The sequence below is a fragment of the Aotus nancymaae genome, unplaced genomic scaffold (genome assembly GCF_030222135.1).
Source record: "Aotus nancymaae isolate 86718 unplaced genomic scaffold, 86718_ANA_hifiasm-v0.15.2.pri h1tg000131l, whole genome shotgun sequence".
Taxonomy (NCBI): Eukaryota; Metazoa; Chordata; class Mammalia; order Primates; family Aotidae; genus Aotus; species Aotus nancymaae.
The window spans coordinates 1,474,698-1,489,169 of record NW_026988546.1 but is presented as its reverse complement, the minus strand read 5'-3'; the positions used below and the strand labels follow the sequence as shown (position 1 = coordinate 1,489,169).

The window sequence follows — 14,472 nt, the reverse complement described above, 5'->3', positions numbered from 1 at the left end:
TCCAAGTGCTTCCCTTTGGCCCATGGATACCAATTTGCCCCAGTTGCCTTCCCAGACAATCAAGGGAGACTGTCCTTCTGGGTGCAGGCAGAAAAAGTGTTGCATAACTTGACTCAGTGACTCGATTTGCCACTGTTTCTCCAAGCTACCACCTGAACCCACCAACCTAGAACCCGGGGCTTCCTGGAGCAGATTGTTTCCTTGTAGCTGACTTGTATAAAACATATCTGGCCAGATGTTGTCTGGTGTGTTCTGTCCAGCTTCAGGACTCAGGGTCATGAGGGTCATGGCCCATTCACTTCTGTTTTTTGAGACAGGGCCTGTCTCATTCTGTTGCTCAGGCTGGAGTGCAGTGGCGCCATCAAGGCTCACTGAAGCCTTGCCTTCTCAGGCTCAATAGATCCTCCCACCTCAGCCTTCCAAGTAGCTGGGACAGGCATGCACTACCATACCAGGCTAATTTTTATTTATTTATTTATTTATTTGAGACAGAGTCTTGCTCTGTCGCCAGGCTGGAGTGCAGTGGCATGATCTCAGCTCACTGCAACCTCCGCCTCCCGGGTTCAAGTGATTCTCCTGCCTCAGCTTCCCCAGCAGCTGGGACCACAGGCACATGCCACCAGTCTGGCTAATTTTTATTGTTAGTAGAGATAGGGTTTCACCATGTTGGCCACGATGGGCTCGATCTCTTGACCTCGTGATCAGCCACCTCAGCCTCCCAATATTTATTTATTTATTTTTTTGAGATGGAGTCTCACTCTGTCACCAGGCTGGAGTGCAGTGACCCGATCTCGGCTCACTGCAACCTCCATCTCCCAGGTTCAAGCAATTCTCCTGCCTCAGCTTCCTGAGTAGTTGAGATTGCAGGCATGCGCCACCATGCCTGGCTATTTTTTGCATTTTTAGTAGAGACGGGGTTTTGCCATGTTGGCCAAGCTGATCTCAAACTCCTGACCTCAGGTGATTTGCCCACCTTGGCCTCCAAAAGTGCTAGGATTACAGGTGTGAGCCACCACACCCGGCCAATTTTTTCTTTTTTTTTATAGAGATGGGGTTTTGCCATGTTGCCCAGACTGGTCTCAAACTCCTGAGCTCAAGCAGTCCTCCCACCTCAGCCTCCCAAAGTGCTGAGATTACAGGTGTGAGTCATCTCAGCAGACCCCCATTCGCTTCCATTGAGATTATTGATATTTAGGCTGTGTCAAACCTGCCATTTAATACTACACTCCTTACCACACTTCCTAATTGTTTCTTGCTTTTCTTTTTGTTCTACTGATGCTGTTTTTTGTTGTTTTTGAGACAGAGTCTTGAACTCCTGACCTCAGGTTATCTACCTGCCTCAGCCTCTCAAAGTGCTGGGATTACAGGCATGAGCCAATGAGCCCAACCTACTGATGTTCTATTGATAAGATTTTTAATTCCATTTTTCCCCTTAGGGATTTGGGAGGTATAGAGTCCAGGATCTTTACGGTGGGGTGGAAGTTTTTCCCCCGGTTGGTTAAATTTGGGGACTGTGAAACTGTCAAGTGTTTCCCTTTGTATGGAAAGAAAACTAAGGACCACAAAGGGGGAAGGTCTCAGAGCCGGGGCAGAGTCAAGGCACCAGGAGCCTGGTCCCCATTTCCCCAGCTGCCTCCTGGGCATGTCCTCCTCCCAGCCAGATGATGTCCTCAATAGACAACTAAGGGACAGTCTGCTGGTTCTACACCTATGATGGTCCCTGTGGGGGGCACCACCCTGACCAAGTGCCCCCGACTGAGTGCAAGTGGCTCCAGTCAGCTTCCTTGAGGGGCACACCACTTAAGGTCCCAGCTCATGCTCCTGAGGCCTGGGGATGTGTGGCTTATTAGAGAATTGCATTCGTACAGAACGGAGTTATTGGGAGTGGGTATGTGCTCCAGGGATTGGGTGATGCTCTGGGGTAAACTTAGCCCAGCTGTGCCGACTCCACTGCACTCATGCTTATTCTGAGTAGCTCTGCCCATGTTCTGCAGAGGGCGTGGCCTCTGCTGTGTGTTTGTGTTTAAGTGCGTGCTGTGCACATCTCCCGTATATCCTTGTGGTGTGCCACGTGTGTTGATAGAGTTGGCAAACAAGTTTTACTGCTTCTTTCCTGCTGCTGTTACTGCAGTTGTCTGTCCCTGTGCTGGGTGACCCTGCCAAGAGCTGCCGTAATGGGAGGTTGTGATGGAGAAAGGCCTGGCTCTCACTGCGAGACCAGGCAGGGAGCGGGCTGCAGCCCTCTGGCAGCTGTGTGCTGGCCTCTGCCCTCTCTCACTGGCATGCTCAACTCCAGCAATGGGACATGTGTTCCTTTGGGCACCAGCCACTTACCCTCTGTCCCCCTGAAAGGCAGGTGGAGCCTCTGCCCCCATTCCCCCCATGCTCTCTGCCTTCCCACTTGGAAGTGTCTATCTCTTCCCTCCTGCCCCACTGGGCTGGGGACCTTGGTCAGGCCATGGTCAAGAGGGTTAGGAGGGAACTAACTGGTTTTGAGGAACAGAAAATGGATATTCAGAACTTGTGAGTTCCTCTCCTGGCGGTTCTGTCTTACTTCCTCCAAAGTATAGAACATCAAACATCTTTAAAAATAAACCTCAAAGAGGTGGCCTCTGGGAAGCTGACTCTCCAAGAGAGGGGGACCTCTCCAGATCTGGGACAGGCCAGTGCTCTGGGCATCCCAATGCCAGGCAGAGCCCAGGCTCAGGCCAGCTTTGTTTGGGTTCCCGAAATTCTGGTTTCTTTGCAAGTGTATGAGCAGGCTTGAAGTGACAGAGTTAAGCTGCGGAAGCAGGCTTGCATTCTTCAGCCAGCTTTTGCTCAGGGCCTTGGCAGTATCTGGGCCTGCTCCCTGCCCCACCCAGGCCCAGTCCTCCTGGAGACCCTTCTCAGCCTCTCTCCCTAGGCAAGTGACTCATCAGCTTCTAACCTAACACTCTACCTGGATCTCCTCATCTTTTAACTATTCTTGGACAACCCTGTGGATTGTCTTCCTCTCATTCTGACTTAGGAAAATAGACCCTAGTGCCTGTCACATCGTATGAAACTCTGCCATCTAGAGCCTCCGCCAGCTGGCCCGATGCACGGCTTCACTGCTGCACATCACACCGTGACATTTGAATTCAAGCAGTGTTGGTCTCCCAGAAACACTCTGCTCTCACACCATGTCTTTGCTCTTGCTGTCCCTCCTCCCTGCAGAGCCCAGCCTGTCTCTCTTGTCCTTGGATTGCCGCGGGCATGGCTCAACCCGTGGCTTGTTTACACGTTGCTTCACAAACCTGAAGAGCTACCTTTTAGGGTCAATCCAGAGTCTCACCTCAACCACAGCCTCCATGGCTCCCCCTGAAATGCCTCACCCTGTCCAGGTGCAGTGGCTCATGCCTGTAATTTCAACGCTTTTGGAGGTCGAGGCAGGAGGATCATCTGAAGCTAGCAGTTCATAGACTACCCTGCACAACATAGGGAGACCCTATCTCTGCAAATTTTTTTTTTTTAATTAGCCAGGTGTGGTGTTAGCAGGACACGTGGCACATGCCTAATGTGCTAGTTGTCCTAGCTAATCCGGAGGATGGTGTGAGCCTAGGACTTCAAGGCTGCAGTGTTTAAGGCTCCCAGCTGTGTTCTGAGGTGGGCCGGGTACAGTGGGGAAGGTCCATCACATGCTCTCCTCATTCTGCAGGAACAGCTGTCAGGGCACACCATGGCCTACCCAAGTGCTTTCTGCACACCACCTTTTCTGTCCTTCTTCCCTGTCTTTGCCAGGCCTTTTTAGTGATGGAAACACAAACATAAATCCTTGACAGCCCTGGGATAGCTCATCAGGCTTAGAGGGACCAAGGGCTAGACAGTATCATGAAACCTCAACGTCCCACCCTCCTCCTCGGGACTCTGGCCCTTGGCGCATTCCCAGACAGGCTGTCCCCTTCTTCCCTCAGCAGCCCTAGGCAAGTGACTCATCAGCTTAACCTAACATCCTTTAACCCTTCCTGGACAAGAAAAAGCTTCTTACTCCTATCATTACCAGAGTGGCATCTCATTGGCTTGGCTTGGGTCAGGTGCCCATCTGTAAGCCCGTCACATTGCCAAGCTAGCTTACAGTGAATAGCCAGCCTGCAACATGTGTCCACCCCTTGAGTCAGGGCTAGAGTCACCACCATGGAACAGTTTGGCCTCAGTGTAGGGGACAGGAGGCTGGGACACTGTTACAAAGGAAGGGAAAGGAAAGGACAGGACCCCTGGACGTCCACAGCATCTCTGTGGTTCAGTCATGGGCAGTGGCCTTGTGCTCTGGTGTCCCTGGGAATGATGAGTAGGGCAATCCAAGGCTCTAGCCAGCTGCGCCAACACCCTGGAGACAGTTCAGTAAGTGAAAAAGCGAAAGACAAGAGGGGGAAGCCATGGGGAAACCATTGAGGAAGCAACACCCTAGCTGGTGTCAGTGACCCCCTCCTGCACCCCACACGCTCACACGCACACTGACACGTACACCAACACACACGTATACAGGCGTGAACTCTTATACATATGCACCGAGAATCTTGGCCCTCTCTGGGCAGTCAGCAGAGCTAGGTTTTCTGGTCCAGATCTCCCTGGGGTCAAAGTCTCTGGTCCCAGCTGGAGGAGCAAGAAGATCTGGCCAATCCCTGCCTCTCATCTCCCCGACCCCCACCAGCAGGAAGCCAGAGAGGAAGGTGGGCTGGGTGGGAGCCCTCTGTCCTCCAGCAGGGACTTGCCTCCAGTGCCTTGGCTCCTGCCACCAGCAGACAGAGGAATGGGGAGATGCTCTGAGATAACCTCCCCATGGCAGATCTGCAGCCTTCCATCTCTTTCCCTCCCCAGCCCCGTGCACCATGGCCTCTATATTCCCTCCCTATATGCAGAAGCCAGGGTTGCTCAGGGCCCAGAACCAGCTAGGGGTAGAACTTAGGAGATCCCCGCAGTGAAGGGTCTCAGATCTCTGAACTCACCTCCAGGAAGCCAGAGGTGCAGGCAAGGGCTCCAGTTCTGAGGACGTAGAGGGTGTGGGCATGTGCTGGGCCCCAAGGCCTCTGCAGCCTGGAAAGAGACACCCACCTCTGCCCAGCAGGGCTCAAAAGCAAACTTCCATTCAATGGCCATTCATTGCAGTGGAGCTGGAAGTCCTACCTGTCCAGCTACTGCCAGCCCATCTCCCATCACTTTAAATGGACCTCACCCCTGCTTCACGTTTAGGATCCCACCCACCCCCACCCCATGCCCTGGCAGGCACTTTCATTGACAGAATTGGGTGTCTCTCCTGGCAGACCCTGTGAGGAGTCTGGCAGGCCCCATCAGTGATGCCTGCTCTCTGGCCTCTTAGCCCTGTGTCTTCCGGGACCCTGGGTTGGGAAGAGGTCTTAGGTCACCCACCTCATTTCCTAGTGGTCAGTCATATGTCTTCATTTCTTCCTCACTGCGACCTGTCCTGGTCAGAGTCACTTCTCAAGTCAGCTTGACTTTGGGAACAGAACTTTCGAAACCGCCCTCCGCTTCCTTCTTTAGTGCCTGCCAAAGTCAAGGTCAGGGGGTGCGACCTTGGAGCAGAAGCTGCCTGGGCAAGGGGAAGAGGTTATGCGATCTGCTCATGGGGCAGAGAAGACATGCCAGCCTCATCCTGGTGGCCAGTGCCACACTCCAGGATGGGCTCAGATGGCATGTACCTAGAAAAACGCATCCCCTCTTGCCTGGTGTCCTAATGAACATACCAGTCACCTGTGCCCTAGCTCCCTCCCCAGTCCGAGGCTCTTGGCCTGGGGCCTGAGTAGCCCTACCTCACATTACTCATGACTAATTGTTGTGCTCAACCTGTGTGGATACCTAGACCATGCCCCGGGGGCCCAGGCTGCAAAGGGCATTCCTCCTCCACCCTGGGGGAGCAGCCTCAGCCTCGCCCTATCCTGTGGACCCTTGCTTTCTCCCAAGGGTGATGTCCACAGTGTGAGTCCTCTTTAGAGACCCCACCACCACCCACGCACACTTGGGGAGCTTGTCCTGCTGAAGGCTCAGAGCCCAGACATCTGCTCTTGGGCCAGACCTGCCCTTCCTCGACACAGGGTCATGCACATCAAGGGACCTCCCCACACCACAGCTTCCGTGTCTGCTGAAGGCGGGGTCCCAGGCCCTCTCTGCCTGCCCTACTGCACCAGGATGCTGTGAAGTGGTACTACATAGGTTTAAATTGAACCAAAAAAGGGAAAAAAGGATTGTGGCCCAGCCGCAGCCTTGGGTCTGAAAGGGCCTGGGTAGATGAATGCAGCTTCAGCCTCTCCCAGACTCCACTGGCTCTAGAGTCCATCTTCAGTCCTGAGGGGACTCATGTGTGGCAATGATGACACCTAAGGCAGCATGCTTCTCCTGGGCTAGGCTGGACCTCTAGGCTGTCGAGATTGCCTAGGGCTGTGTGCATGCTCCTGGGCGGCCACCACCCAGGGCCCATGAGCATCGAAAGGGGAAAACGTAGGGACTGCCCTGATTCCTGGTACCCCAGGCCAGAATCCCAGCACCAGCAGACATCAGAGCCAGCTTCCTAAGTGAGAGGCAGGGATGCCTAGGGTTGATTCCCCTGGGCCGCAGCAGCCTGGCTGGGAGAGCTGTGCCCTTTGGGTCCATCTTTGTCCTTCCCAGCAGGTGTTCCTGGGTCAGCCTCGGTTCTCCCCACAACACACACACAGCAGCTGCCCCAGAGCCTGGCGGGACCTGCTCCCGCAGGGTCCTCCTGCCAGAGACAAGGTCTGTCTGCCCCACCCGGTCTGGCAGCCTTCAGGAGAGGGCTTGGTTTGAAGACTTGCCCAGGGTAAGACTGGATTCTTGGTCATGACCTGAGGGGGAAGAAAGGTTATACGTTCTGGCCAGCACGAGCGGCTTCCTGGGAGAATCTCTCCCTCCTCCTTTCCTACCCTCCTTCAGCGTAAATAGCCCAGGTCACAGCCCGCTCCCTTGGCATTGGCTAGAGGGGAATTTTCTAAAGGATGAAGTTCCTGGGAAATGTCCACCCTTTTCCCTTTTGTCTATGACAAAAGCGCTGCTAATGGATCCTGCTTGACTTGGGAGTCTTAGCTGGAGGTGCCTGGGGTCAGAACTAGTTGGACTAGAACATGGAGACGCTGACCTCCCTTCTTCTGGTGACAGTCCCTGTCTGCTCTCTGTCATCACTCAGCCTTGTCATTCCTTCCCCAGCGGGAGGGCATGACCTGCTTTTAAGGCTCTAGAGCCAGGAGTGAGGCATTCCTGCCTGGAACTTCTGAGAAGAGCCAGCCCACCAGACTCTGGGGAAAGACCCAGAAAATGGAAGCTGTGGGCCTTGCTGACAGCGGCGTTAGGAACAGGCCCGGCTTTCTCGTCAGATCTGGGCATGCCTGCAGACTCGGCCTGTCCCCATGATGTTGACTGAGGTTTCCGGGGTCCCATTTCCCATCAGGGCGTCCCAGCCTGACTAATGTGCCATGAGGGAGGAGCTAGGCTGCCCTAGCTGGCCAGGGTCCCATCTTCAGACAAGATCCTGAGGCCTGGAGGAGTGTAGCCTCCCAGTGCCCATGGAGGGCTAACTCTGAGGCAAACTGACGTCCCCACCACACCAAGCAGTTCTAAGAGACCTGGAAGGGCCTCCCTCTGGCATATGGAAGGGCCACCTTGTGTTCCCAGAGGGAGAGGAAGCAGGTAAGGCAGGGAGTACAGCCTTGGCCCAACCTCCCTCTCCTGCCTCCTGGAAGGGAAGACAAAGCGCCATGCCTCTGCGGTGCCAGCCAGGACGGGAGCAGGCTTGCTAAGTTCAGGAACTGGTCACACTGCAAAGGAAGCAGGAAGTGCAGCTCTCACAGGGGCCCTTGTCTTGCTGGGAAGGGCCCCCTCACTTGCCCACCCCTGCACCCCTCCTGGGCCTGCCCCTGCTCTCCCAGCTGCTGGCGGTTTAGATGGGGAGACTCAGGGTCTCCCTGCTCCCAGCCACAGAGTCCCCAGTTTCTACTGAGGTTTTGTTCCTCTGACCTTCACAGAGAGAGGAGTCTGGTGGCAGGGTGGGGACTCCTTACCCATTGTTTGGACAGGACCGGACTCTCTCTTACCTCTTCACCTTTGAAACCAAAAGTACTGGGGAAATGCAGGGAGGAGATGGAAGTGTGGACGTTTCCCATGCTAATAATGAAGGCTTCTTTTCAGAATCCCTACTGGGAACCCAGCTTCAGCCAAGCCCCTCCAGATGCTCCAAGGGAGGGGCTCTGCACAGCCACCAATCTCCTTAAATTGGGTCAATGTCTTCCTTAAAGGGCTTCCCCTCACTTAGACCCAACTACAGGGAACACCCTCAGATGCAAGGAAGACTGTACCCAGCCTCCAGGCAGTGGCAGGTTTAGTTTTTTCCCTTTGGAAAAAACAGCGTACACAATGTGGTTTAACAGGGCTTTTCTCTAGGACTGCCATTTCCTACTCACTAGCCACCCAAACACTAGGAATAGTTTTCCTGGGATTCCCCTCCCCCCACTCCCTGCCCCCTGCAGATTCAATTATGGGAATCAGCATAAGAAACAAGTTGTGAAACCAGTAACTCTCCACTGCCTGGTGGAGGTCCACTGACAGATTTCCTCCCTGGTATTCCTCCAGGGCATTGCCTAGATCTCAGACCCTCACCACCCCTCCTTCTAGGAGGGGAAGTTCTGCAGCCTCTGCCATACAAGCAGACGCCCCCATGAGCCCATGGGTGGGGCAGGCACAGTGAGCTGTGCCTCCAGGGACTGGGAGTGAAAGGTCTGAGAGGGACAGTCTCCCTCCCAGGCCCGCACATTCTCCCTCGCAAAGAGCCCAGGGTGCCTTTGATGGCCCTGATAACCCTTGGTTGTTTTCTTCGGCATCCCTGCCACCCCTCAGCATTAGCTTGCCCTCTCAAAAAGAGGGGCCTCAGCTGCTTTTTTTTTTTTTTTTTTTTTTTTTGAGACCAGCTCTTGCTCTGTTGCCTAGGCTGGAGTGCAGTGGCACAGTTACAGCTCACTTCAGCCTCAACCTCCCAGGCTCAAGTGATCCTCCCGCCTCAGCCTCCCAAGTAACCGGTACTACAGGTTACCACCATGCTGGATAACTTTTTGGTTTTGTTTTTTTGTAGAGATGGGGTCTCTCTCTGTTGCCCAGGCTAGTCTCAAACTCCTGAGCCACAGCCTCCCAGAGTGCTGGGATTACAGGTGTGAGCCACCTTGCCCAGCTTGGGTCTCAACTACTTTTCATGGCCAAGTCCTGCTCCTTTGCCCCACACCCACCCCAAACTCAGTTAGGTTCAGTGAATTACAATTGGCAGTATCTTGTTAAAAAAAATTGTTTTAAACCAACTTTCATTGTATTCCCACTGTATGAGTACACACATGGTAGAGAAATAAAGGCCGGGCACGGTGTTTTACGTCTGTAATCCCAGCACTTTGGGAGGCTGAGGCGGGCAGATCACCTGAGGTTGGGAGTTCGAGACCAGCCTGACCAACATAGAGAAACCCCGTCTCTACTAATAACACAAAAAAATTAGCCCGATATGGTGGTAGGGGTCTGTAATCTCAGCTACTCAGGAGGCTGAGGCAGAAGAATCGCTTGAACCCTGGAGGCAGAGGTTGCAGTAAGCCAAGATCACACCATTGCACTCCAGTCTGGGCAGCAAGAGTGAAACTCCGTCTCAAAAAAAAAAAAAAGAAAGAATCTTAAAAAGGAAAAGATAAGGATACCCTGCAATCCTTTCTCCCAGACAGAGCCCATTTCATACTACCTAGGACATTCTAGCACACCAGTGTGGCCATCTCCTATCACCTGCCTCCCCCAGACCCTCCCAGCCTATCCCCACAACTCTGCCCCCAGGTCGCCCCTACCACCTTACACCTGCACTGACCTCTGTTTCTAGAAGCACCGTCAGGGTCTGTTATTAGCCTTCTTCTGCCTGCACAGGGCCATCTTTGCCTCAAATCCTACTGTTCCTTTGAGGCCCACTTTAGCTTAGTCACTTTCTCCCTGAAGCCTCTAAGTTGTACTCTCCCATCCCCCAAAAACCCTGGAAGAGCCTTTTCTCCTTTTGGTCTATGCAGAAGCAGAGGTATGGTATTTCCTGACCAAATGGCTGCCCTCCTGAAGTATCTTTATCCCTCTGATGTCTGAGTTTGTCTTATGTCGCCGTTTATCGGTCTAGGCACAGTGTCTGGCACGCAGGCCAGAACCTGCTTTATGCCAAGGGGGCGGTGAACTGTTGCAGGACTGCAGAGGACTGGGCGGAGTACTGAAGGCAAGGCCAGGTTGGAGGGAAGGGGCACTGAGGGAGCCAGCAGTGCACTGCCAGCAAGCCAGACTCAGGCAGCTGCAGGGACCCGGCAGGCACGGGGAGCTGGGCTTCAGAGAGGTTGGGTCTTCCCCACCCCAGGGCAGCTCTCCTGGAGGCATGCCTCGGTTACCCCTACCATGTCTTCTCTGCCTGCCATGTGCAGAGCCACCTGGTCAGCCTGTGGAGTCAGGCCAGCTGTGGGCCTTAGCTGTTGTGTTGAAGAACTGGCTGGGGTCCCAGGCAGGGTGGGTGCTGCTGATGGGAGCCCCAGGTGGCCTCCAACCTCAGGATTTTGCATGGTGTTATTTGGGTTAAAGAAATCAGTTGATGGCACTAAATCTGATGCCCTCAGAAGTGGTCTGGCTTCTGTCCTGAGGAGACTCCTGGGCCTGTGCAAAGAAGCTTCGGCCATTGCTGGGGCACCACCTGGCACCCTGGGAGGGCAGAGGGTGATAAGGGCAGGGGAGGCTGGGGCATAGGGGCTGTGGGCTGGCTCTCAGCTCCAGCCCATTCTCACCTGCTGACATCTCTAGAGCCCGCCTCTCCCATTCCTGCTCATCCTCGGGGCTGGTCATCTGCCACTGATCCTAGACGGGAAGAAAGAGTGGAGAGGACGAGGCAGCAGGGGCCTCTGTGGAGGGGCGCACCTGCAGGCAGTAGTTGGGAATCCAGGGCAGGTTGTGTCCCTTCAGGAGCCTCATTCCCTCGGACACTCCCCATGGCTTGGTTTCTCCAAACAGCAAGCACATGTCCCATAATCGATTGGGTACCAAGAGAGTCCAGGGGTGCCTTGACATCAAATTGTTCTCAGGCCAGATGGAGCAGGCCTGCATCCTGTTTTCACTGCTAAGAGTGTGCAGTTGGCAGGAATGAGGGTGGAGGCGAGGTGTGCAGACGCCCAGCCAAAACCATCTCCCACCAGCTCCCGTCTCCCTACCTGCCTCCTCGAGTCAGCAAGGCAACTGTCCAGGCAGGCTGCATCTGTGTTGGTGCAGGTGGCATTCTGCCGAGGGGTAAGCTGAGTCCAGGAGCTGTGGGGCCATGGGCCACATCCCCCCAGAGGGGACTCCCTCCCTTTGCTCTTTGCACAGAGGCACCCTGGCCACAGTGCCTATGGTAAGGTTGGCCCAGGAAACAGAGACTGCAGAGGTCAGAGTGGATGAGCCCCTGTCCCCTGAAGGTACCCTCTGCTGCCCCAGCACAAGGCTGGGGGACAGTGTGCATTTCTGGATGGCTGACTCCTCCTGTTTCTGGAGGAAGGGAGGACAGCCCTTCATCAGAGGCCAGGCTGGGAGTGCCTGCTGGGGAGTCACAGCTCCAAGTGACTGTGGGCCTACAGCCTGACTAACCCAGGCCCCTTTGAAGATGCCTCCCTGGAAATTGTCACTGAAAGCCTAGGGGTGGGCTGAGCCCCTGCCCTGGCCCGATGCGCCTGACAGCAGCGTGCAGGTGGAGGGCCTGCCATGCTGCCCTGGGTGGAGTTAGAGAAGCAGTTCTCCCTGTGCTCTTCCTCCAGGCTTGCTACCTGTGCCACAGCCTCCTGACACTGGCCGGGGTGGTAGTCAGCTGCCAGGACATCACTCCAGACCAGAGGGTGAGTCTCCCAAGGGGTGGGGCTGGGGTGGGGTGCCCAGCTGTGTCTTCTCCCCGAAAGCGGCATGGGGTTGGCTGAGATGGCACCCAGCCTACTGTTAGGAACTGCAGAGAGTGGGAGGCTGAGAGAGAAGCCAGCCTGGGGGAGCCAGGGCCTCTTCCTCCCCGTGGTGTCCCACCAGCTGAGCCATTCCCAAGGGACACTGACCCAAGCCCTAGCAGTTGTGCTGGCCCGGTCCTCCTTTTCCTGCTCAACTTCTGAGCAGTCACTCAAATGTGCCCCTTCCTTTCTCTGAATTTGTTCTCCTCCTGCCCACTTTGGATGCGCCTGGCCTGGGCTGCACCTGGCCCTCGGCCTCCCTCGGCCTCCCTCCACCTCCGCAGGGCGAGCTGCAGCTGCTGTGCATGCAGTTGGACCGCCACATCAACACGCAGATCCGGGAGAGCCCCCAGGCCATGCACCACACCATGCTCAAGGACCTGGCTGCCCAGACCTACATCCGTTGGCAGGAGCTGCTGACCCACTGCCAGCCCAGGTGGTGTCCCCTCCAGCCCCCAGACCTGGGAGGGGCGGGAAGCGGTCAGGCAGGGCTGGCCAGAGCCAGCAGCGAATCCACCCCCACTGCAGCTGCTGAGCTCCTGGCAGGGACATGCAGTGGGCATGTGGGAGAAGGGTGGGAGCACCTTGGGGGGCATTCATCATTCTTATAAAGAATCCAGTGCCAAAGGCCAGGCACGTTGCTCTCGCCTGTAATCCCAGCACTTTGGGAGGCCGAGAAGGGCAGATCACAAGGTCAGGAGTTCTAGACCAGCCTGGCCAACATGGTGAAACCCTGTCTCTACTAAAGATACAAAAAATTAGCTGGGCATGGTGGTACACACCTGTAATCCCAGCTACTCGGGAGACTGAGGCAGGAGAATCCCTTGAACCTGGGAGGCGGAGGTTGCAGTGGGCCGAAATCACTCCAACCTGGGCAACAGGGTGAGACTCTGTCTCAAAAAAAAAAAAAAATCCAGTGCCCAGGGTGGGTGTGGAGGGAAGGGGACGCAGAGAAGTGTAGTCCTCAGGAAATGCAAAGAAAAATTGCCCTGGAGAGGGAAGAGTCTGGACCCAGAGTGCCATTCTGTTACGAGCAGTGCCAGGAAGGGGCCCCAGCTGTCCGCCTTCTGCCCACCTGTGCTGTGGGCCTGAGGCTGGCCTCCTACTGTGTTAGGAGGAAGGCTCGCAGGCTGCCGTGGTCCTCTCCACTGCACCCCACACCCCCACTGAGTTTCCTCAGAACCTCTAGATGTGTTATTCACAGCTAGTATTTATTTCTTTTTTGTGGGGGGGACGGAGTCTCACCCTGTCACCAGGCTGGAGTGTGGTGGTGCTACTACAGGCGTGCGCCACCACACAGAGCTAATTTTTGTATTTTTAGTAGAGATGGGGTTTTACCATGTTGGCCAGGATGATCTCGATCTCTTGACCTCGTGATCTGCCCACCTCAGCCTCCCAAAGTGCTGGGATTACAGGTGTGAGCCACCGTGCCCGGCCCACAGCTAGTATTTCTTGAATGAAGATCCATTTCTGCAAGAACCCACACAACCCCCATAAGGCAGGTGTTGTCAGGAGCCCATTTTACAGATAAGCAGGCCCCGAGAGGCTCAGTGGCTTGCCCCATCGTGCAGGCAGCTTGTGTGAATGTCAGAATCAGGGCATAAGCCAGCCTGACTCCCAAGCCTCTGACCTAACCAGCTCTAGCCCCTGTGCTGGTGCCCCCCCTTCTGGCCCCTTCTCTCCAACAAGCAGCTGGGCCAGCTTAGGGTCTCCTCCCTTCCTGAGCCCCCAGCCCTCCATGGAGGAGCACAGGACCTGGTGAGGACCCCCACCACCACCACCAGTGCCCCTCCGCTTCCAACCTGCCTCTCCTCAGACTCCTCTCTCGTCCTTCCCCTATAACCTCTGACTTAGGGCTGACACATTGGCCACAGGCTGTGGTTTGGGTCTCATATTTCGCCAAGTCTCTGAGAAAACTGAGGAGCGAACCTCACCCTCACTCCCCAAGGAACTAGATCTCACCAGCCTCTGGTGGGAGCAGTGTGCTTGTCATGAGAAGAGGGAAAAGTGATTTGGGGCCCGGTAGAGGGGCCCTGGCAGACCACTTAGACGGTCATGTAGCCTGTTGACCGCTGTGTTCCCGCCAGGACTATGAACCCGGCATCCTGCTCACTTGGCACCTGGCATGAGCCTGTGATGAGTGCTGAGTGGACACCGCCAGTCTGGGGAGCTGCAGGGCAGTGGGCAGCACTGGGCCCAGGCCCTTACAGCCTGCTTCCCTCCTTGCCGCAGGCCCACTACTGCAGCCCCTGGAAAGACATCTGAAGGAGCAGGGTCAGGACAGCCCAGGGCTCCTGGCTCCAGCAGGAAGTGGAGGAAGCGAAGAATCAAGGCCAGAGGAGGCCACATGCTGACCAGCCTGATGAAGCAAGAGCCGGCCACCGCCCCTGACTCGCGCTCCTCTTGGCAAGGGATGGGCCTCTCTGCCTGGCCCACCCCTCAGGCCTCCCTCAGGCCTCCCTCCTCCTAGCCATCTCCTCCTCCC

General features: G+C 55.5%; 1 protein-coding gene across 1 annotated transcript in view; it reads left to right on the top strand.

The window, feature by feature from the left end:
• FAM178B (family with sequence similarity 178 member B) overlaps positions 1 to 14,472 on the top strand; it is a 103,194-nt gene that overhangs the window by 82,791 nt on the left and 5,931 nt on the right. Inside the window, 4 exon segments of the mRNA XM_064371345.1 lie at positions 11,811 to 11,888; positions 12,272 to 12,423; positions 13,677 to 13,745; positions 14,220 to 14,393. Of these exon segments, the coding sequence (XP_064227415.1) occupies positions 11,811 to 11,888; positions 12,272 to 12,423; positions 13,677 to 13,745; positions 14,220 to 14,393 (473 nt within the window).